At 39.2% G+C, this 26578-nt stretch overlaps 6 protein-coding genes across 7 annotated transcripts; 1 reads left to right on the forward strand and 5 right to left on the reverse strand.

Annotated features, from left to right (window-relative positions):
- Window positions 1–3286: 3286 nt before the first annotated feature.
- On the reverse strand, window positions 3287–4157 carry LOC131207650 (protein G12-like). Its single transcript, XM_058200273.1, has 3 exons — window positions 3806–4157; window positions 3560–3738; window positions 3287–3406 (listed from the first exon to the last, which is right to left on the reverse strand). The coding sequence occupies exons 1-3, from the start codon at window positions 4155–4157 to the stop codon at window positions 3287–3289; spliced, it is 651 nt and encodes a 216-aa protein (XP_058056256.1).
- Window positions 4158–12733: 8576 nt separating this feature from the next.
- Window positions 12734–13182, forward strand: LOC131211301 (uncharacterized). Its single transcript, XM_058204719.1, has 2 exons — window positions 12734–12825; window positions 12909–13182. The coding sequence occupies exons 1-2, from the start codon at window positions 12740–12742 to the stop codon at window positions 13180–13182; spliced, it is 360 nt and encodes a 119-aa protein (XP_058060702.1). The 5' UTR covers window positions 12734–12739.
- Window positions 13183–13260: 78 nt separating this feature from the next.
- On the reverse strand, window positions 13261–15696 carry LOC131208697 (probable serine hydrolase). 2 transcript variants are annotated; one of them, XM_058201516.1, is made up of 4 exons: window positions 15445–15696; window positions 15293–15361; window positions 15079–15204; window positions 13261–14558 (listed from the first exon to the last, which is right to left on the reverse strand). In XM_058201516.1, exons 3-4 carry the CDS (start codon window positions 15170–15172, stop codon window positions 13711–13713), a joined length of 942 nt encoding a protein of 313 aa, XP_058057499.1. In that variant the 5' UTR covers window positions 15173–15204; window positions 15293–15361; window positions 15445–15696; the 3' UTR covers window positions 13261–13710. The 2 variants fall into 2 exon arrangements, with proteins under 2 accessions (XP_058057499.1, XP_058057500.1); XM_058201517.1 differs by lacking the exon at window positions 15079–15204.
- Window positions 15697–16144: 448 nt separating this feature from the next.
- LOC131210418 (exosome complex component RRP40) lies at window positions 16145–16918 on the reverse strand. The gene has a single exon (XM_058203661.1). It carries the CDS (start codon window positions 16847–16849, stop codon window positions 16145–16147), a length of 705 nt encoding a protein of 234 aa, XP_058059644.1. The 5' UTR covers window positions 16850–16918.
- Window positions 16919–17717: 799 nt separating this feature from the next.
- Window positions 17718–21897, reverse strand: LOC131212585 (solute carrier family 12 member 9). The gene is made up of 8 exons (XM_058206504.1): window positions 21682–21897; window positions 21249–21585; window positions 21049–21183; window positions 19372–20986; window positions 18926–19303; window positions 18776–18854; window positions 18576–18706; window positions 17718–18509 (listed from the first exon to the last, which is right to left on the reverse strand). Exons 2-8 carry the CDS (start codon window positions 21535–21537, stop codon window positions 18311–18313), a joined length of 2826 nt encoding a protein of 941 aa, XP_058062487.1. The 5' UTR covers window positions 21538–21585; window positions 21682–21897; the 3' UTR covers window positions 17718–18310.
- A 442-nt stretch (window positions 21898–22339) lies between these two features.
- Window positions 22340–26476, reverse strand: LOC131212222 (coatomer subunit alpha). Its single transcript, XM_058206003.1, has 2 exons — window positions 26247–26476; window positions 22340–26162 (listed from the first exon to the last, which is right to left on the reverse strand). Exons 1-2 carry the CDS (start codon window positions 26324–26326, stop codon window positions 22544–22546), a joined length of 3699 nt encoding a protein of 1232 aa, XP_058061986.1. The 5' UTR covers window positions 26327–26476; the 3' UTR covers window positions 22340–22543.
- Between the last annotated feature and the right edge of the window lie 102 nt (window positions 26477–26578).

Below are 26578 nucleotides of genomic sequence, written 5' to 3' on the forward strand. Positions count from 1 at the left end.
GATTTACCACATCTTGCTTGCTACTTCTTGCAAATTACAATAATTCTGATTGTGTCACTCACGTTGTAATTCTCTTATAAACCTGTTATTTAACAAACCAAACAGCTGATGAAGAATTTTTTTAGTAAAATATATTTCACTGGAACATGCATCTTGCAACAACGAATCATTTTGGCAGTATTTGTACTAGTGCGACGGCTTTATTTTATACTTACTCATTTATCCGCTCGAGAGGACTTATTCATAACTCCCTCCACCGCGATTGACATACTTTGTAATCATATTAATATAACGAAGCATTAATTCAGGATCGAAGAACCACGAGAATATATGATACTTTACTTTATTATGCATGATACATATGATATGATGCGTTCTACATCCTACATTTATCGGCTTGATATTTTTTATTATTGCGTAAACGCCAGCATATAAATTCCTTTAACGACCTTTTCTTTACTAAATAGTAGTCGTTGAAAGTACATCAATTCACTGTGGTCAATAGACAAGAAATTATAATTTCGATTTGAGCATTTCTCCCATCTTCCCATCGAGCCTTCGATTTTGGCATTTATTCGATAAGTAAAAACTGGAACAAAATGTATTATAAAACAAAATGTATTATTATATTATGTATTATAAAATAAAAAAACAATTAAGTACTGTTCAAACGTAGTATCACATGCACCGATGCAAAACGTCTCAATGCATACAAAAAAACACGTAGCAGGAATAACAGGGAAATTGGTTTTAAAAAGTAATCATAAGTTATTGACCCTAGGGGATATGCGAACGTGGGCAAATGAGAGTAACCTGTCATACGCGTAAGTCTGCAATCAATAACGGGTCATTTCCTGTTCGGATATTGGTCCATTAGGAAATAATAACCTAAAAACGCACGACCGTGAAACTTGCAGGTACGGTGTAAAATTTCCGGCGGTGCAAAAACGTGTTAGCTATCAATGAACTTCATGCATATTAGCGAGTTCAAATTTAGTCAGTCAATGTTATTATAAATCAATGGGCATGGTTTCATAAATATAATTTGAAGCCGTAGAAGCGGATATTTACAAAACATAGAAATTTGTTTTTCACTAATCGTTATTATAAGTTGGTACCAAACCAATTTTCGCTAACTGTTGGAAAACAACAGACTTCTACTGTTTTGCAGGTTTTTGCTAAGAACAGGCAAACGAATTTACGCGTTACGCATCCAATCACGTTGGTCACTAAGTAGTGGTGTCGCGTAAATGGTACTTTTACTTTGCCTAAAAAGGGAACAATACTGCGTTGCAGAAGTAGAACATAAGCCCATAAAGACTATTTCCATGGAAGCATATTGAAAAGAACGTGATAACTGCCTCTAATATGACTCAATAATCACTTTGGGAGAAGCTAAAGTTGCTAGAGATCAGATATTTCTTAAAAGGATCTATGGAGGGGTAAAAAACTACGACAAATAGCTGGACCGCTCTAAAATAAACTGTATTAGTAACTTTGCCCAAGAAGTCTTGGGAGGACTTCATGGATTTATCATGCCTGGTTCGACGATAGCTACTGAATGTAACGATGTCACGGAACTGTAGAATGGTTGCTCAAATAGCAATGATAAGTTGATACAGCACACAAAATATCGTATAGTAATAAATGGCTCAGAGGATAAATCATAAGCAGAGATAAAGTTCAATAAAAGTTCATAGACGCAAATGATTATGGGAAGAAGAAATACTTAAAGTTGAAGAAAATATTATACAATACAGACCCGAACAAAGAAATACCTTTGAATGCGACATATTCCATGATGCATAGCAATTAAGGTAAATTAGACGATGGACTTGAGTAATTTTATTATTAAGCTCGTTTTCGAAAAAAATTCAAGAGACAACAATAGAAAAATTACTGATAAGTGATAAGTGTTGGAACATATGAGTGCACAGTAATTTGCAATATACTTATGCCGAAAACAGAAAGTAACTTGAAATGATCGTGTTTTGGATAGGTATAAATGTTCAACATCAGCTTAAAAGTGGCTGAACTCTTTTCAAAATATTTCAAATAAGATTTTAAGTTAGGTTGATAGGTCCCAATTAAAACTAGGAGAATCGATTACTACTACGTATTCAGAATATTACATTCACTTCAGTAACCGTTTAGTCCAGTATCATTCTCCTCTGGTATCTATGTAAAATAGCTAACATTATCTAGTATTTCAACAACCAACGAACAGCACTTTCGTTGCCTTAAGGAATTTATTTGAAAGAAGAGGTTAAAGGACAACAATAAACAAACATAGGAAATTATTCATAGCTATGCCTCGAAATATTATCTAGCCAGAGGGGCGAAAGATTGAAATCGCAATTGCGTGGCTTGCGAATCTTTGATCTTCCACACGTCTTGAAATTACAACGACTTACAACTTTCTTTGAACAAAAGTTTATTGCTTTCAAATCCATGAAAAGACATCGTTACCTATTATTTACTATCAAGATGCCCATTCGGCAAAACATCTATTATAGCAGATAGTAAAATGTTTATGTTGCAGAATTTTTGATCAGGTGTTCTTTATTCAAACCCATGAGTCTCATGAATTTGAAGTTAGCCTGTTTCGTATTTCGCTCCATTTAACAGGTTTTCAACGTGCAAACACAAATAGCTAGTACCTGCCATTATTTACAACACAGTGACACAATTGCAGGTAAACACGAATTTGTAAAACCTTTTTGTAAACGAATTTTTTCACAAGGTTCTAGAATTTGCTTGATATACCAGCCATTTACAAAACATTTAACATTTACAAACACTTTACAAACACAAACAGCATCGCAGAGGTATTTTAAAACATTTAGGATTAAGGTGGGAAATTTCTAATTCTGTCACTACGTATCTTTTGCCTTGTCGCCTTTTTTGCTTTCTTTATCTAGTTTTCCAAGCCAAAACTCCAATTATCGTCAATTATTACATGGCCGTGCCAGACAAAACTTCATGACATTCAATTTAGAACAACACAGTTTAGAAGACTTTTTGTTGAAATGAACGTTGGTTTTTTATTTACGAAACTCAACATTGGTTCAAACGAAATTCTTAGGACCGACCAGTAATCTACGATTATAGTATCTTGAAATAAAATAAAACCATTTTTCCGAACAATCTGATTGGAAAAACTTTCAATAGAAGAGACTAATCCTAAAATATTCAGATTAAGATAATAATATTCAAGAATAGTCTCGAAACATGTAAGCAATATATATCAGCGCCCTGAGAACAGCTGAAGATTCTTGTCCATCACTCAGAGAAACTCAAAGATGTTTCCCCATCCTAAAATTTTTTTCACTGCATTCTGCCAACTGCCAACATCGATTCCATAATCTCGAAACATTTTCACAAACGATCGGAATTCCCTTGAGCTCTGCAATCAAAAGAATGTTCATGATCGGTTTAGATCCATGGTTAGAATTTTGTCGTTCGTAAACGATACCATTCAATGATGCTGATGTAAATGATGTTTGTCAATGTAAGTGCCAATGTTAGTAGAGTATTAAATATGACTTTAATAACTTACGGAATAAAAATTCTTTATTTGAACGTAGTCAAATCCTCTAAGTTTGTTGATAAACTCCTTAAATGCCGGACTGTTTTTCATTTTCTCTGCATACAGTTGCTGCCATTGAGCGACCGGTAAAACTGAAAATAATTCTTTGACGAATCCTTTAAGTCCACCTTGTCTTGATGCTTTGAAAGCTGTAAGACCAGATGTTATAAGAACACTTATAGACTTTAAATTATATGGATAACATCACACCTTTGCCCTGTGCTGTTCTTAGATAAACACTAGGCTGTCCAATAAAAGCTGCAACGATATTTATCACATCATATACTGGGACGTTAGCGTTTGCGAGGTACTTAGTAAAATCATCAACAGCAGGCAATGCAAGTATTCCGTTCCATACAACAGAAAACTCGCGTCCTTCTAAATATGTTAAGAAGGTTTTGAAATCTGTATCTGCATTGTAATAGTCATTTGTAAGTCTAAACAAACGATCTATTGGCAACACATCAACAAATTGATTATAATCGTTTAGTAAAGATGTTAAATCCGTATCAACCGGCACTCCATTCACCGTTACTATTATCACCAAGAAACCAACTAGTTGCAGCATTGTGAATCAAATAATCGAATTAAAATTCTATCAAGAACTTAGGATTTGATACAAGTGGGATCCGTCCATCAGTTCTAGTGTTTATATACTACGAGCCGTTAATACTACAGACAACTGTTCATACAAAGTATTGCTCAATTATGTTCAAAGTACAGCAACAACGAAGATACGCTTTATTGCACAATTTTTAAATATTGCGTAGGTTCTGGAAACGAATGCTTTCACAGATATGGGCAAAGAGAAAGAAAGGCGATTGAATGCATAGTTTCGACAAAAAAAGATGCTTCATTTTTTAAAGTAGCTAAAGACCAGATATATAGGAGAATTCATATAATACAGTAGGAAGGAAGTGGCATTTTGACTTTTATCAATAAGATACCAGTAGACGATCCGGCTAACATTTTTTCTGAACAAGACTTGTTCGTCGTTGAACAAGTTGACCGTCGTTTATTGAATCATTGCGGTGTTGGTGCTAAGCCACATTTAGTTTTACGCCATGCGAAAAAAGTTTTCTCGAACCTAATGATATGAAATGAAATAAAACACCACATTGAATCTGAAAATCAAAGGAGAAAAAGCATCATATGATGATTTGAAAATGTTAGAGTTGATTTTAGTCGATTTATTTTTTTTGTTTTAGTTGATTTAGTTTTTAGTTGATTTTTGGAGTTGAATGTTGGAGTTGGCGTTAGTCATGATTGTCTGATGATTGTGTCGTAGGAATCCCAGTCGTTCGTTCCTTACATTTCAACCAAGAATTTTGGGCACAACTTTCGAGCTGACTTATTAGTGGCTTTTGGTTTGTAACGTTTGATTGGGTTGTTGACTTTTTGCCGCAGTAATCTTTCTTTTGCTGTGAACGATGTCATTTGAAACTCTCGTAATCGTAAGTTCATAATGTACGACGAAGCGAGCTCTTCTTATGTGCGCCAGAGTTAAGATCTCTGGTGCTATTCGCTACGGTTCGTTTTTACGGGCGGGGTTGTTAGAAGTTCACAACCGGTCCCAAGATTCGAACCTAGGCCAGCTGCGTGACAGTGACAAGCATTACCTACTGCTTTATCAGCGGGGGCCGAAGCAGATATTAGTGCTCAATGTACTTGCTCAGTAACTTTCCCAATATAAAAGTCAAGTATCGTGCAATGACTGAATTGTAATTTTGGAAAGTTTTATGGAAAGTAATTTTATGAACGGATGTTAAAAGTACTTAAGGACTCTTCGCCTTCAATTAACATACATAGTAGAAAGATGGGTTGTTGAATTCAAACGTGGTCGTACAAGCCTTGAAGACGAGCTTAAAAAACTTCTTAAGATAAAGCAAAGGAAAGGAAAGAAACAAGGAAATCAAACTAAGAGCCTGTTTGATTTTATTCTTAGGTTAGACTTTCGATTCGCATGACCCTATGCCTTCGTCCTTCGTGATGATAACCTGCTTCAAAATTCCACATTTCTTCTTTCTGCCAATAATACCGAACAGCACTTACGTTAATTAAACGAGTGATGATTAAATGCCCGCAAGTAGGAACACAGTAAAAGCTGAAATGGATTTTGAAGTAGCAGTCAAACAAACACACAAAGTCATCAAGAGGATAGTCCCCTTCATTTTTTGATTTTTCGTTTGGACTTCGTTTTCACACACTTTGCAAAATATTCTATGTCAAATAAATTTATCGATAATATTATTCGGTGGAATTAAATAACATTATTAAATTATTACATTAAATTAAACTATTATATTAATTCACCAACATTTTTTTCGTATACTTTTCAATGCTTGCAAAGGCGTAAAGAAATCTTTGTAACTTAGAATTTATATTGGGTCAAATACTGCGGTTTTTGTCACTCGATGACGACGTTGCCCGATACTCGATTCCTATCCTATTACACCTAACAAACACAGGCAAAGCGTTTCGGGGAACAGTTTTCGAAAATTCAGATGAGTAATTAATCGCTGTAGATACTTAGTAGATACTTTAAGAATTTCGCCATGTGATGCTTTTTCCCGATATAGAAAGTTTATGGTGAAAATGCTGTTAATGTACCCGAATAAGAAGTGTTTTCATTAATTCCGTTGCGGACATTTCAATGTTGAAGAAACACCTCTATTGCAAATGCGACTTGAATGCGGATTTCCGGTTTAGTAATCCCGCTGCCAAGCGGAAGATTAAAAAATTTGTTTATTCTTCCTTGTGCTGCTAACTGTTTCGTGTTACCATTTATTGTAGCTGCTTTGGTAGGTATTTGCTGTTGTTGGGGTTTTTGGAGAGGACTTGAGATATGAGTTGGTCTATATTACAGATTGTTCTTTCTGAGGAGTATCCATGGCAGTCGAGAAGGATGTGTGCTACTCTGTGATGGCAACTCGGCAGAACTGGAATAAAGGCGGACTGAATTTGTCGATTGGGAATGAGTGTGTTAGCCTAGTTTGCCCTATTCTCATTCGAGAAAGCACTTTTTGATTTTGGCGGAGGTGTTGTCGGTCCAGGAAAAGATGGAGGTTTTTTTATATCTGATGGAGTGGTGGGTTTTGGTGTTCTATACACGGTGCCGGTATGGTAATGGTTTCGAATACTAGAAGCATTTTGACGACAGAATTCTACTTGCATTGGATTACTTTGGAGTCCGATTTGGTTACGGTACGACGGCTTAATATTTTTCTATTTTAATAAGTCTGCATTCCACATTCTTATCACGATACCACGAGCCAACCACGCCCCATCTGTTTCTCTGGGCCGAGGATCCACCGAGGACCACCGAGGATCTGCTCTGCTAAACTTCTTCGAATTATTTGCTCGCCTAAAGCCTAAAGTATGCTGCAATCACCTCTTAGTACTCTTGCTGCAGTGCTGCTCGAGCTGCAATCACCTCTGTACTCAAATTGTACTGACGCAGATAAAAAATTAATTATATCTCTAAAAATTATAAGTTTATCTCTCCGGTAAGATTATGATTTTCGCCTTTGAAATCATTCACTGTACGAACATGGTACTTTAACATAAACATTCTTGGGAGTGAGAATGGACTCATAAATAAGGTTTCCATTCGCTATGCACAACCAACCTTTAAGTACATCACATAAATAGAAACGATTTACCAACGCGTAAGTATCTGACGTGATACTTTTAGATCGTTGCCGTTATCAGCCGATGTTAGGTTCCTCTTCTTTCCAGCTTCTGTTTGCTTGAAAAAAAGCTAGGTACATTTTTCAAACCCTGTATTGTCTTATGTGTACACATTTGTTCGAGGTCTGTTCCCAGATCTCTAAAAGACAAACAAATTCTGGGGTGTTTTCATCGTTTTCATAACGCACAAGAACTGTACCATGGCTCTGGTCCTAGAATAGCTTTAGCTGTTAACTCGTAGCATTGGCCAACATTGGTAGTAATCCTACTTCATCGCAATAGCCTTAATCTACCATTTGCATTCTTGTGAATTCTGGTGACCAAGAGGTAAAAGCGATAGTCCTGAAGTGTTCGTGATAGTCCTCATTCTAAAAAGTGTTCAAGAACTCGCAACCTTTTTTGTTAGCGAAGACAGAAAACTAAAAACCTGTTACCTGCACGCAATTGTACAAAATTATCAAAGCGGCAAAAATAATTATGTTCATGCTGTTAACGCTAAAATCCAAGCAAAAGTATGTGTAACCAATTCAAGGCGAAGCTATAAACTATCTAACCGAGTTGTTGAATTCGCTTTATATACTAGGCATTCCGCCTAATGTTTAAACACTTGAAAAAGATCCTTCTTCGACAGTCTCTGCTTCTTTGTAATGGGACCAGGCTTGCAATGATAAGAATTGTGAACAATAGCAAGGAACTACTATTCCAATCGCCAAATTTAAAACTTCAATATGAAGCTTACGATGCATTGTTACGTTGAATTTTATTCATTCCCACAATTGCTTTATTATAATTCAAATAAATAAAGTTTTTAGAAAGATAATATGTACATCATTTCAACCATTTAATGTTCAACTTATAAATCCTTAATTATTATTCGACCAATCCAGCTGCCACAAGATCTATCGCCCGGTCTATAAGTAGGAGAGATTCCTTTTATTTGCTTTATTTTCATTATTCACTACATTTTTCCGTTCGTCATTGAAATCAGTGAAGAACCGTTCAAATTCATCTCATCAAACTCGTAATACGTGTAGCATTATGAGTCCAGGATTTTGTTTTTTATTCTCAAACGTTCATCAATTTTATTACGTTTCCACTGGCATCTCTAACATCGAAGAACCATTTTCGTTCCGATTCTTTTGATCGATAATGAGATTTTCAAAACTTGGCCGTTATAGAAAATATCTTCAGCATCACCACATGACATTGTCTTTCCACTATCTGCCGTATCGCGAAATGGACAGCTGCGCAGTTTGATAAATTGTCATCGTTAGACATGTGCAAAAGTTTAAGAAGAGAAACAAAATCTTCTCAGCCATCGCTTTGCTTTTCATGGCTTCTTCACTATCGTGTTGCATATTACACAAGCAAGATATTGCCGAATACGAAAAACATGTGAAAGGCGATGATTACTGTTTAATGCCTTCGTGCAATAATGGCGATGGCAAGTATTACATGTATGTCGTTTGCAACACAACGGAAGAGGTCACACGTGTTCCAGCGTACATTCGATAAGAATTGATGATCTTTGATGATAAGATGATGATCTTTTTTTCTGTTCAGAAAAAAATATCCAAATGTTTCTAGGATATCGTCATCCTTCCATGTGTCTTTTGAATGTTTTTTTCTTTTGTATTATAAAGACTTTGAGCTGTATTAGTCTAACATTCGGCTCTTCTTTTGAATGGTGACCACCAATGTAATATGTGCTTTTTAATACAAGAAAGACGAAAGAGGCAAAGGCGGAGGCAATAGGCAGAGAACCTTATACGGGTAGGTCAATTTTTTCTTTTTAGTACTAACTACGGTTACTGAATTTGAAATGTCTTAAAATATAGAAAACAAAAATGACAAACGTACACAAAAAAGAATCTCATATTAAGTAATTTGTAGTCATGCTTTATCTGTGTATACCTGCAAAGAAGCTTAGACTACGCTTTTAAGACTTCAAGTTTTATATATTTTTTGCCTGTACTTTCAAGATAGGAATTCTTGCCCTTTTCGAGAGGAATTATTCTTGCCCTTTATGTGGAATAAAACTTAGAAAATGATTGCTTCTCTCACAGGTAATTGTATGTGGTCTGCTAAACAGTTGGAAAAACGTAATATTTTCATATATATGCATCTGTAGGAAAAACTAAAAACATTATCTTCCTAGAAACACTACAATAAATTCCATTGAAATCAACGATATAAACTTCCATGTTCAATGCAACAAATCGGAAATATCCAATTCTAATTACATTACCATTACACTATACATACACATTACACATTAATTATACCGGATCCCTGAAAACGAAATTCCCATTTTAAATTCCTTGAATAGGAGCAAAAAACTGCTTCAATTTATTTTATTTTTTCTTTTTAATAACTTTTTTTAAATAAATGTTTTATTACATTAATGAAATATTTATTTCAAATAGTTTGTTTTCAATTATCTTTAAATTTACCACAATGATTTTCACACACCAGTATAGAATAAATAAAAAATTAGAGCATTGCAACCCCCAAAAAACTCCGCTAAAAATATCATTGTTCCCACCAAATTCGCATACACCATGGAACCATACGTTTTGATTAAACTGTTTCACACTGTTTTTTCCAGACATATCACATGCACACATTTCTGTATTATCATCCATGAAAACAGTTCGGAACAATGTTGCTGGCACAATTCCAACGCTAGATTGAACAATTCTTTTTGCAACTTGCAGTTTCAGTAAAGCATATGCATGAAAAAACGCAGTCCAATTCATGCTTTTTGCTACAAGCCAAATTTTCCATTTTCGAATTACTAATTAGATATCATTAAATGCTTAATTCACATGTTGTTGCTTAGTTCACGATGAATTAGAAAGATTTTAGAAAGCATTTTTTTAAAAGCTTAATATGAATTAATTAAAACACTATACCGAATGCAGTGTGCAAAATGGTGAACGAATAGTTACCTTGTCCATCATTCACCAAGATGAACTTTCTTCGGTATGATTACTGATTCCTATGAATCGACAACAGCTAGGGCGTTAAGATATTTCAACATACCAATCCTTGAGAAATCTTCGATTTCATCCACATTTATTTTTAACACAATCAATAAACGTTAAGCTGGTCTCAAGAATCTATATCACTCGAGCCAAACGAACAAACTCATACTTTTTGTTAAGTTTCTGTACGAGTGGCTTAAGTCATTAGGATCTTGTCGAATTTTTAACATCATTGCAATAGTATGCACCTCATCACACATCATGTTTTAACAAACGAGTGGATAAAAACAAGTGAATAAAACATACACGTTAGATATTAATGAAAAGATATCACTGAGCTTCTATAGGGCAATATTTCGATGAACTGACCGATCGCCATTAAAATACAACCTCGGTGTTAGTAGTAGAAAAGGCGAATGATTTTGTCCAACCACATTGGCAGTTACCAACAACTGAAATGACTATCTGCAGTGCCTCTAAAACGTGTACATATCTTGCAGCCACCACTATCATTGTATGTTGAAGACACTTCTATATAGACATTCAGACAGCAAGAACACCATGACTAACCGAACAAAACATTTATCACAGACACTAAAAACCGGCGTAGCCACATGATGCACTCGCCCAAACAGCGACACAAGAGCTGAGCTAGTTAATTCCCTTCAAAATTCGGCCACGCAGCATGCACGACAATCATACCCCTGTTCCTGTACGCCCCAAGACTGCCTAACATAGTACGATATTGATCATTTCGATTCGACGATCATGGAGTACTCTAAACAAGAAAACACTTGTACCTATGAGGTACATGGTGTATGAAAAATGGGTAATAGTGACTGCGTTTGTAATACCAAGAGCCAGTTATGTGCCATGGATAAATCCAACCGACGTATTGACATCGAATGTAGATGTGTTTACTTTTTATGGTTTTAGTTTGCTTAGAGCTAGAGTTACATGCGCCAGCTCCAGAACAAGACACATTCCAAATGTGATCGTATCATTTATTGGAATATTAGATCTTTTAAGGCAAGAACTTGCAAGCCAAAGTTAGTTGTTTGTACTTGTTTTGGATGCTTGTTTTTGATAATTTTTAAATTCAATTTGCATTTCTCTATGAGCTACATTGTCTTTAAGACACGTTATGGTCAATTATTTGGAGCTAATATTTTGCTTGTAAATAAGCATCGGTACTGGGAAAAGAATATGATTTCAGAAAAACCGCTTCATATTGACAAAATTGAATAAGCATTTACTAGAGAAATTTAGAAAGGCTCTTAAACATGAAGCCTTTTCTCAGCATACATAAACGCTATTCAAAAAGACATAATAATGTCACTTTTATAAGTTTTTGGCAGACTACATCAAATATGTCGCCGAAATAATATTTCATCTAAAACAGTAAAAGTGTTTCAAATGTTCTTTCTATTTTGTTACCTGTCCGGATATACAAGGGAGACGAACTTATCCTCCTACTATTTACTTGATTACTAATCCGGCTACAACAATCCCGCTATCTCAAAAGTAGCCTAACACACCCCCTCTGTCTCTGTGGACGGCCTTAGAAGACTTTGCAGGTTGGTTCGTCGTCCGCCATTCTCATGAGATGACCAGTGCACGAAAGCTTAGCGAGATGAATACGTTGCACGACAGACGGAGGTTGTCGTATTGTAGGTGCTTTCTGTTGGCCCTCACCACATACTGGCCATAAATCAACCTGAATATCTTCTTCTCAACGCGGTTTCAAACAGATTCGACCAGCATAGCCCTAGCTGGACATAAATTAAAAGCTCCCTGTGGTCTCCACTCCAGAGTTCCGGATGGCTCGCTCCATCACAATGTTGAAGCTCGCCCCTTGACGCAGATTCCATGCAGTTCCTGGACTCCAGCAATAATTGATGAATTTTGAATTCATTCAGCACGTCCAGCAAATCGTACTAGATGAAAACATGAGAAAGAAAGTTCTATGCACCATCTTTATAACCTCTTCCCATATGCTTTATCTTTGCTATTTGCTTCACCATATTTCATGAAAAAGCCTACGCATTTTGGTTCATTGTTTGGCCTCTGTCGTTCATCTGGACCATGTTTTTCTTGGCGGGGCTGAATGAACTGCAACCCTTTCAATCTTATTGGTGACGCATTTTCATGAATAATCCAAACAAAGGAAATCGAGCGAAAGGCTTAAAATAAAAGAGTCAAAGACTCAAAGTTCTAAGAGAAAAAATCTCCAACATTCCATTTATATGCTATATTCTACGGCTTGAATCGGAAATCGGATACAAAACACTCTTGAAAAATGTATATTTATATTGAGCACAATAGTGACTATATACATGGTTCAATCGTTGGAACAAACGACGTAAAGGTTTCTATGGAAACTGTTCTAAAGTTGCTATGACAACGATACTCAAAACAGAAAATGTATTTTTTTAAAACACAGTTTCTTTGTAAGCAAACTTTGGCAGCAACAATGACGAAAACGATTGATTTTGTTGCGGACTTAAATGAAAGATATGCAGCATTGGAACATGACCTGGACGAAAAACTAAAAAATATGTGAGTAAAATAAAATCCAGTTGATTGTGCGGTTTAAATCTGTACTGAATTTTGATCTTTGAGAAAATGTTCATTTATTGTAGCGTGCAACCAAAACTGAAGCACCATGAAGGTGGATCAGAATTCCACAATGAAGATCGCAGTCAACCGTCGACAGCATATCATATCCTGAAAGCAAAACAACAGCGGAACCACCATTTAGTGAAGTGTTTGGAAATCTCAAAAGCACGACTTCGATCACGTGCAACTTTCAGTCCCTTGGAAACAATTTTACAAAAAGCAATTGAAAACTATCTGAAAGAATCTGCACTTATTCCTTCCAATACCATAAAAGCTTACGGTCCTACATATGTATAGTAGAAAATATTACGTTTCACCTTAATATAAACAATAAAACGACATAAAATAAAATAAGCACTATGTCAATCATTCGAATAATATTGAGATACCTTTTTATTAAACTTTATTATTTTGTATTATCGTTCCTGAAACGTTCTGTTCCTTTTTCTAATATTTTTAAAACAACACCATGATTAACCTTCCCAATAACGCAATTCATCCATACAATAACCAACGTATTTCACCAATTCATACAGGGCTTCATCGTCATGCTACATGTAGCTCTGACATAGCATAGTGTTAAAATTTCAATACAATTGATTACACACTACAAGGCTGTATTTGTCCGGAATTATAGCTCTAGCTCTGTCAATTTTTTTTTTGAATGCAATATAATCTGAAGACCATTACTGTTCCTGAATTAACCGAGTAGCACAACCTCCTTGAAGCCCACGTATTGTTTCAGTGTATTTAGGAATTCTCTAAATAACGCTAATAGTTCACGACCTGCCCTATGTTTATTTGTAACATAATTAACCATTATTCTTAATCCTCGAGCAAAAACTGGCTAACTTCATTTGATATTCTTTCCGGTGTTACCAGATGTAAGTGATGGGTTCCCGAAATTTCATAATAAACAACCTTCGACGCAGAGCGATGTAACACTTCCATTACCTTTTCGTACACTTCAGGATTGCCAAAATTCATTCCGGGTTTTCCGCGAATGTTCAACACCTTACATTTTATACATTCAGCGTAGGCAAGAACTTGTTCCAGGGAAAGCATGCCCAGTAACGCCACTTTCAGCCGAAGATCTCGTGCAAAATGATATCCATTTTTGTGCATATGCGGTGGAGCCAATGCCATGCCTCGGCGCATCAGCACCTCCACAGAATCATGATCTACTGAGCCTTCATAAGCCGCTAGTACTAGATCAATCATTTCTTCATAACCATAACAAGGCATCTTAGACTCGGGTAGCGTTTCATAATGTAAAAACTTGTCGATGCTATCGCCAGTACTAGCTGCCAATTTGATGTGATCACGAACCGTAGGACCAGCAATATCGAGACTAATGAACCGATTCACTTCATTCGGAAAGCTGGCGGCGTACATAAAACTAAGCGCACCTCCTAACGAATGACCGAGAAGAGTAATATTTTCCCATCCATAGTACTTCACAATGCGCCGGATCAGTGTAATACCATCCCAAAAAATGAAATAATGCATGCCCTTTGGATAGTGAGACGACTTTCCATGTCCTGGGAGGTCGATGGCTAAAATGGAAATTTCTGCTGGTAGCAAAGGGCACAGACGATCAAAAGACCCTGCATTATCTTGCCATCCATGAATCGCTAGCACAGGTTGCTTCAGGCGAGAGCCCCACCATTTACCTGCAAACAAACAAATAAAATTGGAATAAATATTCACGCAAATAACAACTCAACACTTGAATAATACTCTCATTGAATAGATCCTTAAACTTATAGAATTATGTGTAAAACAATAAATCAAAGGGTATCAAACTTAAACCAATGAAACAGCGTATTGTTCCTGTGTACACAAGCTTTGTTTAAGTCATACGAAACAAAAATCAATATTTTTCCCTATATCCGCTCCATCATACTTCGATCACTGTCTACAATTTGTATTTTTAGTTTAAACTTTATAAATGTTTATCGAAACTCTAAAGGTTTTTAATTTCTCTCTTAATTTAATATTTTTAATTTCTCTAAACAGCAACAAACGTGTGATTGTTGCGAAATGCGCGAAGCTGCTTAAACGAACATATTCTTGTGTAAAACTACTTCAATGCACATTCTATTCTCGCAATGCTGTTTCAAGTGATTTCGTTCTACCGATCGGATTAGATGATTAGTAATGCAAATTATTCTCTATTGAACTTGAACTGACCTAAGTGAACCACTGGACTGATGATGCTATAGAACGATTCACCACACCATGCATCAAGAATTCGTTTAACTGGGTGCTCACTCGATTCAGTCATGGTAGTTATCACGCTTTACGTGATAGCACAAGCTTATCAATAAAGAGATCCGTGACGGCGCAAAAAAACGATGACGTCAAAAGGAAGATTTACGTAAAGTCCAATGTTCGTAAGCCTTACCTGCAACGATTCCCCATGGAACAGGAATTTCTACTTCTTCTACCATAGGCTGGCCAACGCTAACCTCACCTACAATTTAAAGCGTTACATATCAATTATGCGAAAGAATATTATCGATTATTCGATGTGATGTTCGATGTTGATGTCCATACCCATTTCGTTAGCTTGTATCTATTTTGCCACCTGAAGATACGGTTCCGTTTTCAGGCGATCAACAATTTCCCAGCAATATTGAATGGATCGATTGAGACGCAGCTCCGTTGTGGGTAATTTACGAAAATTATCGAAGCTGAATAAAGTTGCCATTAACTAAAAATTACAAACGGCTAACGTAACACAGCCTCGACTCGCACAGCTGATGACAAACAAGAGCAAGAAGAACTCCAAAGCAAGTTTCGACGCTGTTACTGGGAGGCCACACGATCGTAAAAACTAGCGTAAAACTAATTTGTAATGCCAAACCGTTTACGTTCGTGTTTTTGGTCAGAGAAAATAAAAATAGAAGAGAAATGAATTGATTTTTGAACATTTTTTTCTGTTTTTTCGATTTTGTTGCTGTACCAGCAAATAAGAACTTAAATTATCCTCTGTTTGTAAACAAAGCGTTTTCTAACAGTGTTTACGGTCGGTAGTTTTCTACGCTTCGTGTGGCCTCCCAGTTACAGCAGGTGGAATAGCACTAGAGGTAGAACGAGATGCAAATAAAACGTGCATCAAACGTCAACAACAACCCACCAGGCCGACTGTGAAGACATCGCTGAGACTTGTATTTACTCTATCGTTAAACTGTAATATAAAGCACACTTAATTCTATCAGTAATTTACAATCTTTTTTGCTTAAATTTTACACATTTATTTTGCAAAGCCTTGCACATATGCTACGATGTCATCACAAAGTTCACGGATCCTATCATTTGAGACGTATTCTAGTGCTAAAACAGCGTTCCCAACAGCGATAGTTTCCCTTACGCCCTTTCCTCGTATCCAAATTCGCCCGTTGATTCCGACAGCCATCTCAAATGCAAGCTCTTTTGCGAGTAAACTCAGAAACGTGCATTTTGGGTTCAGAATCTTCCGTATCAGATTGAGACTACAGTTCAGCAAAAACCCATCATGAAGAATTCCTAGTTTGCCCTTTTTGCCGTGAGAATCAACACAAACCAGCTCCGGTTCCACGTCTGGGTGAGCAATTAACAGTCGAGCATACACAATATCGCCTACATTAACATCCGGGCGATTTTTCTTCGTGGCTCCTTCGAAGGCGACATACGACAGGGACGCAGTTTCGCTGCTGCCGATATCCACACGAAAAATGTCCCCTGCTTTTGCGGTCACAACACCAATTACCAGCTCTCCTCGACTCGGCGTGTACCGTTTCTGGTAAGCGTCCACCCAAAAAGTGTTGGGAGCCTTCATTTTCAGTTGGCCGCACTTGCTTGCCCGTACGACTTCCTGTTGCAGTCGCAAGCCAGGCCCAAGAATCACTCTTTTGTTCGTATCCATCAAATGTATCGGCTCCTTAACAAGATCACCCGCAAGAATGGGATGGCCAGCCATTCTATTTCTTTACGATAATACAATTTATCAAATGCAAAATGTGGCCAAGGCACTGTTCACCAGCGTGGAGCCAATGTTTACGTTTGTTGAATGTCAGTTCGTGACAGAACCAAGTGTCACTCTGTTTCGTTATGTTGTTCATTTTCATAACATTGAAACGGCATAAGTTTTGTCTGTACCAACTTTTCGTACGCACTATGGGGAGAAAATATTACTGTGACTTCTGTGATAAAAGAATTCAAATCGATTCTCTCATCATAAAAAAACACAAGGAGGGACTCCCACATCTCCGTGCCAGAGCTGAACATTTTGAACGATTCAAAGGTAATAGTTTAAGAAACATCTTGTGTGCGATTAGAGTGATATTTTACAATACACATTGCTTTCAGATTTGGAACAAATCATTCAAGAATCAAAGAGTAAAACACCCTGTCGCTCACTACAAACCGGTAACGAATGCATATTCGGTGCATTGTGCAGATTCGGACATTACACAGACAGACAGCTGTGGGAAATTCACCAACACTGTATGTGTTTAATTGTTTTTGTAAAAACTAAATTCTTCACAATGAATTGTTTTTTTATTCTTATCATTTACAGTAGAAAAATCAAGATCACGCGCAGCCAAGGAACATTCTAAAAGGCTTTACCAAAGAATGCATAATGTGAAAACACGAACAAATAATTTCACAAAAAAACGGATCGAAAAATATGAAGGAGACAGAAACGAACCCTTACCACCATCGATGCAGCTTATTGAATACGAGAATGACCCAGAATGCCCAGTAGCCGAGTGGGGAAGATATGATAATATAGCAAAATAACACTGCTTTTGATTAAACCACGGTACAACGACCACATCGCCATATACATTTGTGTAAACCTTATATATTTATTTGTTCTTAGTTTGGAGCTATGCAATCGTTACCATTGCTAAAAAACGATACTTGGTGTTACACTGAGAGTTACAGATGGACGTAATAACGTAATTTTAATTGATATTGCTAATCATCCCAATAATACGGTTCAAATTCTAGTGGAAGAGGAATCTACTTTGAAGATCATCTTTCACGATCACGTTAGAGTTCAAAATATCTAAATGTCAATATAAGCTCTGCAATGCATATTATGTTTAAAGTTAAATTTAATAACGATGATGCTACAAGAAACATAAATAATTATTTTAAAATTAGATAAACACTATAAACCATGGAATTGTTCGTAATGCTTGTAACGATTTCCAACTTCTTTTTATATCTTTTGCTATAGATCAATACGACGACTGTCTATGGCTACATTCATTTGGAGGGTTACATGTTTGATACAGTATAGCCATACTTGGTTTCGGTCGTCGGCAAAACAATGTCCAAGAAGCTTCCAATTATTTCCATTTCCATTCCAATAGAAAAGTTTTTTTTTCTGTTAATTCACAGGCACTGCAAACACCCTTTCGTAAAATCCTCAGAGAGTTGTGGAGGTGACATCGTCGATGCCATGGACAAGAATCGTGGGTGGAAGATCAAATGTCAGCTCAGTGAGCAAATCAAGATAGTGGTGACACTTTTCTTCATAATCGATTGATGCTGTCGCGGGAGGAATTGGAAGGTACATAAAGGTCACGGCCGTTGCGTTGGACTTCTCGCGAATAATATGATTAATTCTGAAGAATACGAACACAGTTGCGATATTGGTAAAGGCTCGCAATCTTCCATCCGGTTGTACTCACCTTTGCATGTACAGTTTCGAACGGTTGATGTTTTCTTCCGTCATCGCTCGGTTACTACTGCTTTTCCCTGTAAATGGCTTCAATATACTCCGATATTTGACAAAATCAATATCTTTGTTCCATTCGGGTATCTGATGAAAAAATCATATAAGACACACAAACGTTTTCGAAACAAACAATAATGATGCTTTGTAGTATACCTTGTGAATCGAAGCTGATATTCTCAATAGTTTCAACCGTTGATCAAGTCTGTGTTCCGCTGAACGTTCAAAGTTAGCACTATAAAAATTAAAAAAATATTGACAGCATGATGCTTAGCTTAGCTCGGGCTTAGCCATTCTCTCACTCACCCATTTTCAAGAATCGTTTCTGACTCGCATAGGAAAACGCGTAATTCGAGCTTCTTCCAGACTGGAAGCATGTTGATGATACATGCGAGCTGCAACATAAACTGTGAAACAACGTCGAAGGAATCTTCATTTTTCGGCTCAAAAATGTTCACCGGCCAGACGTCGATGTAGCGAATATGGTTGTTGCGTGCTATCATCTGTTTATCCAATCGATGGAAATGCCGACAGAGGCAGAGATTCTTTTTCATTCGCAGCACATCATCGATTATTCGTACGTATTCAACAACGCCCAATGTCTTGACGTCTCCATTTTTGCGATAAGGGAACAGCTTCATTCCGTCACCATCGAATTCGTTCGTCCTGTACGGCGAATCTTCACTTTAAATGTAGAACAAGCAAGGTTAGGGCAAAGCAAGAAAATACAAAGAGACGTGTACGAAACTTACTACTCAAAAAAGTCTCGAGCTTGTTCCTCGTCGTAAAAGCCTAAAATAGTTGTGTTAGGTTTCATCGCACCCACGCCGGCAATACGTATTAATTGCTGTATGCCCTCGCGTACGGTTCTCGATAGCGTTAACTCTACGAAAGCTTTGACTTTCATATGATCGATCAGTGAAAGCCACTGCGTGTACTCATCAATTGTTGGATCGTTTGAGGAGTCATTGTCTTCGAACTCGCCCACTTTTACGTGTCCTATGACGTACAAACCCCCTTTCTTCATATCGTTTACAAAGTGGATTAACGGACAGCAAGAACGTGGACTTGACACGAGTAGCAACATTTGTGGACGCCAAAACTTGACGTGGTCTTTACGGGAGTCAAGCATTAACAAGTATTTACGAACCTGATGGAACATCAATGCTTGAGAAATCGATCCCCACTGTGCACCCTGCGATGCGGGTGAGAAAAGGTGCAGAGCGATGACGAGAAACATGCAAAGTATGATGCTAGACAGCGCGTAGATAGAGTTGATCACAAACATCATAATGCCTGTCCCGAGTAGCCCAACAAAAGCCGTATGCCATGTAAAATATTTGTACGTTGGGCGGAAGTTTGGTGCTCCCGTTATTTCGATACCGAGACATGCCAAATTAGTGGCAAGATAGGAAAGCATGAAAAGTACCGAGTTGATTTGAGCGATAGTGTTGAGTGAGCCAATCAATAAAATCGCTTCAACTAACATCCAGCTGGCGATCACTGCTGCTATTGGGTTACTTTTGTACGTCCCCTTGACTACAAAGTTCATGAGTGAACCAAAAACGCGATCTTTCGCGAGGGCTTCCATTACGCGACTGGCCCCAATTAGGTTACTTAGGCCGGTGGAAAAGGTCGCTGTAAGAATACCTATCGTCACAAACGTTGGCCACAGGTTTATCGGGCCAAGAAAAAGAAAGTTGTTTTGAAGCAGGGTTCCCGTTGTAGTGGCCGCTATTAGTACTGCTAGTGCCATGTAGCAGAGGAATGTGAACAGAACCGCTGACAGAGTGCCGGCTGGAATGCTTTTGGATGGATTTTTCAGCTCGCCAGACATATTTGCACCAGCCATGATGCCGGTAACACCGGAAAACAGCACCCCAAACACGACGGCAAAATTCACCTGATTGCCGTCCGACGTGTAATCTTTGGTGTAATTGCTGTGAAGATTCGCCCACAATGTATCTGCCTGCAGCCCGCTGTAGTGTGCCGCCGTGAAGTTAACCAGATGATTCTCGCGGGGAAGTTTTACCTCAATTGGGCCTTGCGTGAGAAAACTGATGTAGGTTGAAAGTAAACAGACGATCACCACGCCGAGAATGACCATCGACGTCTTTGCGAACATTTCTGCTCCGATTAGCACCACAATCAGCATCAAAGTATTGATGCAACTGCAGTATAGAAAACGCCACCAGCGCCCGTCTGGAATCGACCCACTATCGATGCTATCGTCAGTTGGCCCGAAGTTCTGGATGATACCTTCAGCGCATCCCGATATGGCCAGCCCGCACCCCACAACATTGGCAAGAAAGAAGAGAGTACCAATCGAGCCTCCGAATTCTGGACCAAGCGTGCGGCTTATCATAACTGCAATGACATCATTGTTCAACACTTGAACTGAATTCATAAAAAATACATTTATAACGTACAGTAAACTCCACCGCCCTCAACGGCTCCATTTGTCGAAATCGCGCAGACCGATGACACGGTAAATAGCAGAATAACGTAGGCTATGATAAATTGTAACAGCGTTACATACAGACCAGCATTGCCTACGATGAATCCTGTGGAATGGAAAAGCATTTTGATGTTAGCTGGTTCCGCGATCTTTTAAGCGACTCATACTCACCGACGCGGATAAACACCAGAGCACTGAACATGGATAGTGCCACGGGACAAAAGACGCCCGCGAACGTTCCCAACGTCCGACTACTGGATCCGGGAACTGGGTCGGATATGCTGCCAAACTCGACATAACCTGCGGGATCGTTCGGCGGTGCGGGAGACGAAAACAGGCTGCCAAACTGTCGAAACAGCCGTGAAGCTCCCGTGCCATTCGAAGATCCCGTTATGGGCGATGAATCGGACGATTCGACTGGATCGTTGTTGGTACTATGAACATTATTTTGGGCAATCATTCTAAAAATCCACGACCAAACCTAATTGAACGAGACTCGTATCGCTGACTGTTTCGTGACACCATCCGTGAGTCATGCAAAATGGGAAGATAGTGGACAAAGGCTTATGGCACAACTGTTGGCAAGAGACGCGGACAATGTTACCTATCTGCACTTTCAGTGTTGATGAAGATCTTCATACAGGCATAACTTTTTACACTTCACGCACACAGTCTGTTATGACGTAAATCACAACCAAAGCGCGAAGAAATGTTGTGGAATCCTAGTCGATCGTATCCCCAAAAGGATGATCGAATGCGCACTAAATTCAACCCGCATCTATCCTCGCACAGTACTAAACGAAACCATGCACACACAGTAGATAGTAGACTAAGCAGTCTACTCTTTATACATAACTTCACTATATATATAAAAATAAATGTTAGTAAACACAAGACTCATCTATGAAATTTCACACGAAATCCTGGAAATCTCATGACACGAAACGTCAACAAAAAGCGCTCTCGTGAATCGCCTTGGACGCAATGTTGCGCGCAATAAACGTATTTTTTAAATTTCTCTTTTCTGTTATTGTGAACACAGTTCAAAAACTGATAGTGATTGGCTCGTAAAAAGTTACTTGGAGAGGCGGCAAGAAAAGTTCTTATGTTTGCTTCCTAGTCGCTTGAATGTTAATCATTACGCCGAGATATCGAATTGCCTTCAGAGACCTGCCTTTTAGGTTGTCGATTGTCTTCCGGCGCTAAGACTTTCTTTCCAAAAACACATTGTGTTGAATTATGAGTCATACATGATACAACATTTGAATCATACTGTTTATATTTGTTATCATTGCTTTCCGTAGACATATTTTTTCGTGGACCACATCAGCTTTCTGCTCGGATGCTGTTGCAGTCGTTCTTTGTTCCAGGTTAGAAATCAATGCCAATACAGCATCCGCATTATTTTGCATCGCATCGTACGGGACCTTTTATAATTCGTTTATCTTTCATTCACTCTTTTACGTTTACTTAAACTGCGATGTGCTGATCCGTAATCCGATCACGTCTTTCCCTACCTCAGCTACCTTGCACACGACACATGTTATACCTTTGTAAGGCGGTTGATACGAAGCCGCGCACAGTGAACATTTTTCTTCTGGTTTTCCGCGATATATCGGTCTGTATGTAACTGCGCACAATGTGAATGGATTATGCTCGTCGTAAAGCAGGGTGTGTTCATCCACTTCGTTCATCTCACAAGCCTGCAGTATCTTTCGTGCTTGCTGCGCCACTTCCGGCCGTGGGCCTAGTTCCAAGACTCGACGTGCGAACGAAGCCGCCGTTTTGTAATTCTTCAGTTTAAAAAACAAATTGAGTGCGGTACGCAACGTAAGAATCTGATGAACGGGCTGTAGGTTTACATGCGTGAAGTATGCAGCTAGTTCACAAATCCGCTTTTGCTCGTCGAGCGTATTCTTCGGCAGAATTTTCCGTTCGGTTTCCATCTGTAAACCGACCACATATTCCCGGCAAATAGTTAATAATTGTTGTGCTTCCGCGATTTCTTGACGTGTTTCCACTATTAGTAGTGGAATACACAAGATTATATATTGAAGCTTTTCGATCGCTTCTCCGAATTTGCCGGTCGTTGTCAGCTGATAACAGTTCTGTAGACTTTGCACCAGATCGTTTAATTTGAATGCTAGGACAGGATGACCGTTCTTAGGATTTAGCTCTTTCCAGTTACGGTTGGGATACGCCGACAGTGCCGGTACGTGTGGCAGACATCGGTACGACGTTCTAGAGGCGACAAACGACTCCAAAAATAGTTCTTGATAAGGTTCAAAGTGGACCACACCGACCTGATCATTCAGCAAGCGACATGCAGAGTCGTAAGACCCGGCCCGTACGTGATCTGCCGCCAGTTGCGAATTGAGCGACCAAAAATGTGACGGCACATGTCCCTTGGGTGGAACAGCAAAAAAGCTTTTGTTCCCGGTTGCGTTCGAGGCAGATATTTTAGACATCAGCTCCTCAGGAAGCTCCAGGTCGTCGTCGCCAACATCCCAGCCTGCTCCGTCGCCTCCATCGCCACCGGTCCTGCCACCATCATCCTCTTTAGCATCTTCGAACCGATCACCATCATGTATATCATCATCTACACCCCATCCGTCTTCCTCCGCGGCAGCTTCAGCGACAGTTTCGCTAGGTGCTAGCGCTTGATGAACAGTTGTGGCCCCGCGTGACATCATTGTTCCTTCGAAGAATCCTTTTGACACGGTTAGCAAAGGCCAGTTACTTTCAGCCTGCTGTATCGGAACCGGCGGGCGGAGGAATTTAGCATTTTCGTACACCTCCGGCAGATCCTTGCCATCAGCCACTATTTCTTCTGCTAGTTGGACTGCATCATCCTCAAGTCCATGCGTTTTGGCCGTCAGATACGCTAGAGACGTTTGCTTGCAGTTTTTCAAGATCGACACCCTCTCTTTAACGTCACCAAGTAACAAAGCACCCTGATATTGCGCCGAAACATCCTTTCTAATTTCAGCTATCTTGTTCATTTTTTTCAATTTTTCCAAATTGCCCGTAATTAGGTAAAGGAAAGAGAGTTTATCGAAATTTTTCGTGCGCTGGTAGCACATCTCTACAACTTGATGGTTGCCCTGCATAAGAGCACTTTGCGCCAACCGCTCCCAACATTGTTTGTCATCCATTGCTTTAGCCGCCTCTAATGCCACCTCGATGTTACCACATTCAAGTGCCAATCCGAAACGGGTTTTTTCGTCCTTAACGAAATGCAGGGCCACTTCTGGATAACCCTTCTGTTGTAGATAAGCAATGATGCTCTGACCGACCAACCGAGCATTACGTACCATGTGCAGCACTTCCTCGTACTTGCGGTTGATTAATGCCAGCTTGAACTTGTACTCGGTGGTATCGATCGTCAACAGTCGGGTGCGACATTCGCGATCCAAACAGAATACCTGACTGTTCTTGACGCGTGTTATGTATATCGGAAGATCGAGAGTACGAATAATGCCGTGATCACCATTAATGATCGCGTACTTAATGTGATTAGATGTGGTGTAGATGAAGACGCCCGATTCATCCCATGCTCCGGATTTGATGCGAGCACTCTCATGGATGGAACAGAGCAGATCTAATCGGCGATTACAAATGTTGAGCGTATGTTTGGCCAACAATGCTACGTGGCTCATATCCGTCGACCATACCACGTACTTACATTTGGCTATTTTGACCTGCGCCAGCGATCTTAGTTGCTGTACATCAAAGAGCGTCACATGCTCAGGTTCACGTAACAGCAACATGCCAGTGCCTGCATAGAATATCTCATCGCAGACGGGAGTCTGAACTTTCTTAGTTACCTCGTTTTTGAAGTTCTTTATCACGAGCTGGTTGGTACGATCTAGAACAGCAAATCGGTTTCGCGCTACCCACACGGCCGTCACTCCCGATGAGCGCTTGCTGTCCGTTTCTTTGTTCTGTGATCCGCTATCTTTTTGCGGGATGCTGTACAAATCGTATGTACTGTTCTCCAAATTGGAAGTTCGCGTGCAAAGTAGTACCGCGTTCAAGGCCGGATTGTAAGACATGCTGTATACCGGCATCTTTCCACCGCCACGAATAGTCATGACTACCGCGTCGGTGTTTGTATTGAAGTCCAGTTCACGAAGAAATCTTTCCTTTACGTAATATAAGCAATTTCCGTACACTGCATATGCCGGACGCTCTCTTTCCAGCTTGAAAACAATCGTGCCTGAATCGTGTCCAGCCGCAAACAAATTCAAATTCGGATGAGCCGCCAGGATCCAAAAACGTTCATTCTCGCGCCGAAAAGTGTGGATGCACTGCCGCTTAGTCATATCCCACACTCGAATACTTTTGTCTTCGCTATTAGAGATGATCAGATCGGCCCGAGGATGGAACAGTACACACGAAACGTTATGATAGTGACCACGGCAAGTATCTACCTCCCATGCCTTGTACTCGTTCATGCGCCACAGCTTCACTTGGCGATCGTCCGCACCCGACGCTATCAGCGGCATCGAGGGGTGAAAACTGGCCCAATTAACGCCACGATCGTGGCCTTCGAGGACATGTTTTACAACGGCATCCGCTTGACCAAACAGATCTGCCGTTCCTGGGTTTTTCAAATGGTCGTCCAAACCTGCAGGGCCAGGCGCTACGTTTTTCTTACGAAGCCCAGAAATATCCCAAATGCGAACGGTTTGATCCAACGACGCCGATACAATTATGTCCTCATCACTCATGTGGAATTGGGCGCACATCACGTAATGGTTGTGGCCAGTCAACACACAGATGCAGGAGCGAGACTGCCAGTTCCATATGCGAATGGTTTGATCGTCCGAAGCACTTAGAATCCAAGGATATTCATGGTGAAATACAGTTGTCCGCACATAGTCTAAGTGGCCCAATAGCGTGAAGATACAGCGACGCTGCTTGTAATTCCATACTTTGATTTTGAAATCATCGCCACCCGAAACGAAGAGCGGCTGCTGGTTATGAAATGCAATGCCGCGTACCGGGCCATCATGTTCGTCAAACTTTTCGATTAATGTGCTGATGCGATAATCCCACAGTTGTATGACGCCACTGTGCAAACTGCAAATATTTCAAAAAGTACAAACAAATATCAAGTATAAAAGTAAGTTTAATGTATAGCGATTATCGATTCTAAGAACACACCTTGCAAGAATCCACGGACGTTTAGGATGGAACGATAAACCCTTCACACGAGCCGACTTGGTCTCGAAATTAGTCAACATCTTCGAATACTTTCACTCAACTAATCACTCAAATCAATGTTTTACTTTCTTACTTTAAACACTTGCTACTTTCGTAAAACCTGTGGAGAAGCAATGCTCAATAATACGCTTTAATTACTCGCTTTCTGAAAACGTTCGACAGAAAATTGCATTGCTGTACAAAACAAAGTTGGACATGACACGTCAAATCGTAAAAAGAAAGAGAAGAAGAAAGAAAGAGAAAGGAAGAAGAAACACAGAGCCATATTTTCT

Source organism: Anopheles bellator, chromosome 2, assembly GCF_943735745.2.
Source record: "Anopheles bellator chromosome 2, idAnoBellAS_SP24_06.2, whole genome shotgun sequence".
Taxonomy (NCBI): Eukaryota; Metazoa; Arthropoda; class Insecta; order Diptera; family Culicidae; genus Anopheles; species Anopheles bellator.

Excerpts from the sequence above, each read along its gene's own strand:
- LOC131207650 (XM_058200273.1), bottom strand. The coding sequence starts at position 4,157 with ATGCTGCAACTAGTTGGTTTCTTGGTGATAATAGTAACGGTGAATGGA. Across the intron at positions 3,739-3,805 it reads TTATCTAAGAACAGCACAGG|CTTTCAAAGCATCAAGACAA; the intron begins GCAAAGGTGTGA and ends CTGGTCTTACAG. Across the intron at positions 3,407-3,559 it reads AAATAAAGAATTTTTATTCC|AGCTCAAGGGAATTCCGATC; the intron begins GTAAGTTATTAA and ends TTTTGATTGCAG.
- LOC131211301 (XM_058204719.1), top strand. The coding sequence starts at position 12,740 with ATGACGAAAACGATTGATTTTGTTGCGGACTTAAATGAAAGATATGCA. Across the intron at positions 12,826-12,908 it reads GACGAAAAACTAAAAAATAT|CGTGCAACCAAAACTGAAGC; the intron begins GTGAGTAAAATA and ends CATTTATTGTAG.
- LOC131208697 (XM_058201516.1), bottom strand. The coding sequence starts at position 15,172 with ATGACTGAATCGAGTGAGCACCCAGTTAAACGAATTCTTGATGCATGG. Across the intron at positions 14,559-15,078 it reads CAGTCCAGTGGTTCACTTAG|GTAAATGGTGGGGCTCTCGC; the intron begins GTCAGTTCAAGT and ends GTTTGTTTGCAG.
- LOC131210418 (XM_058203661.1), bottom strand. The coding sequence starts at position 16,849 with ATGGCTGGCCATCCCATTCTTGCGGGTGATCTTGTTAAGGAGCCGATA.
- LOC131212585 (XM_058206504.1), bottom strand. The coding sequence starts at position 21,537 with ATGATTGCCCAAAATAATGTTCATAGTACCAACAACGATCCAGTCGAA. Across the intron at positions 20,987-21,048 it reads TGAGGGCGGTGGAGTTTACT|TTATGATAAGCCGCACGCTT; the intron begins GTACGTTATAAA and ends ATGTCATTGCAG. Across the intron at positions 18,510-18,575 it reads TCGAAACTGTACATGCAAAG|AATTAATCATATTATTCGCG; the intron begins GTGAGTACAACC and ends CGTATTCTTCAG.
- LOC131212222 (XM_058206003.1), bottom strand. The coding sequence starts at position 26,326 with ATGTTGACTAATTTCGAGACCAAGTCGGCTCGTGTGAAGGGTTTATCG. Across the intron at positions 26,163-26,246 it reads CGTCCGTGGATTCTTGCAAG|TTTGCACAGTGGCGTCATAC; the intron begins GTGTGTTCTTAG and ends AAATATTTGCAG.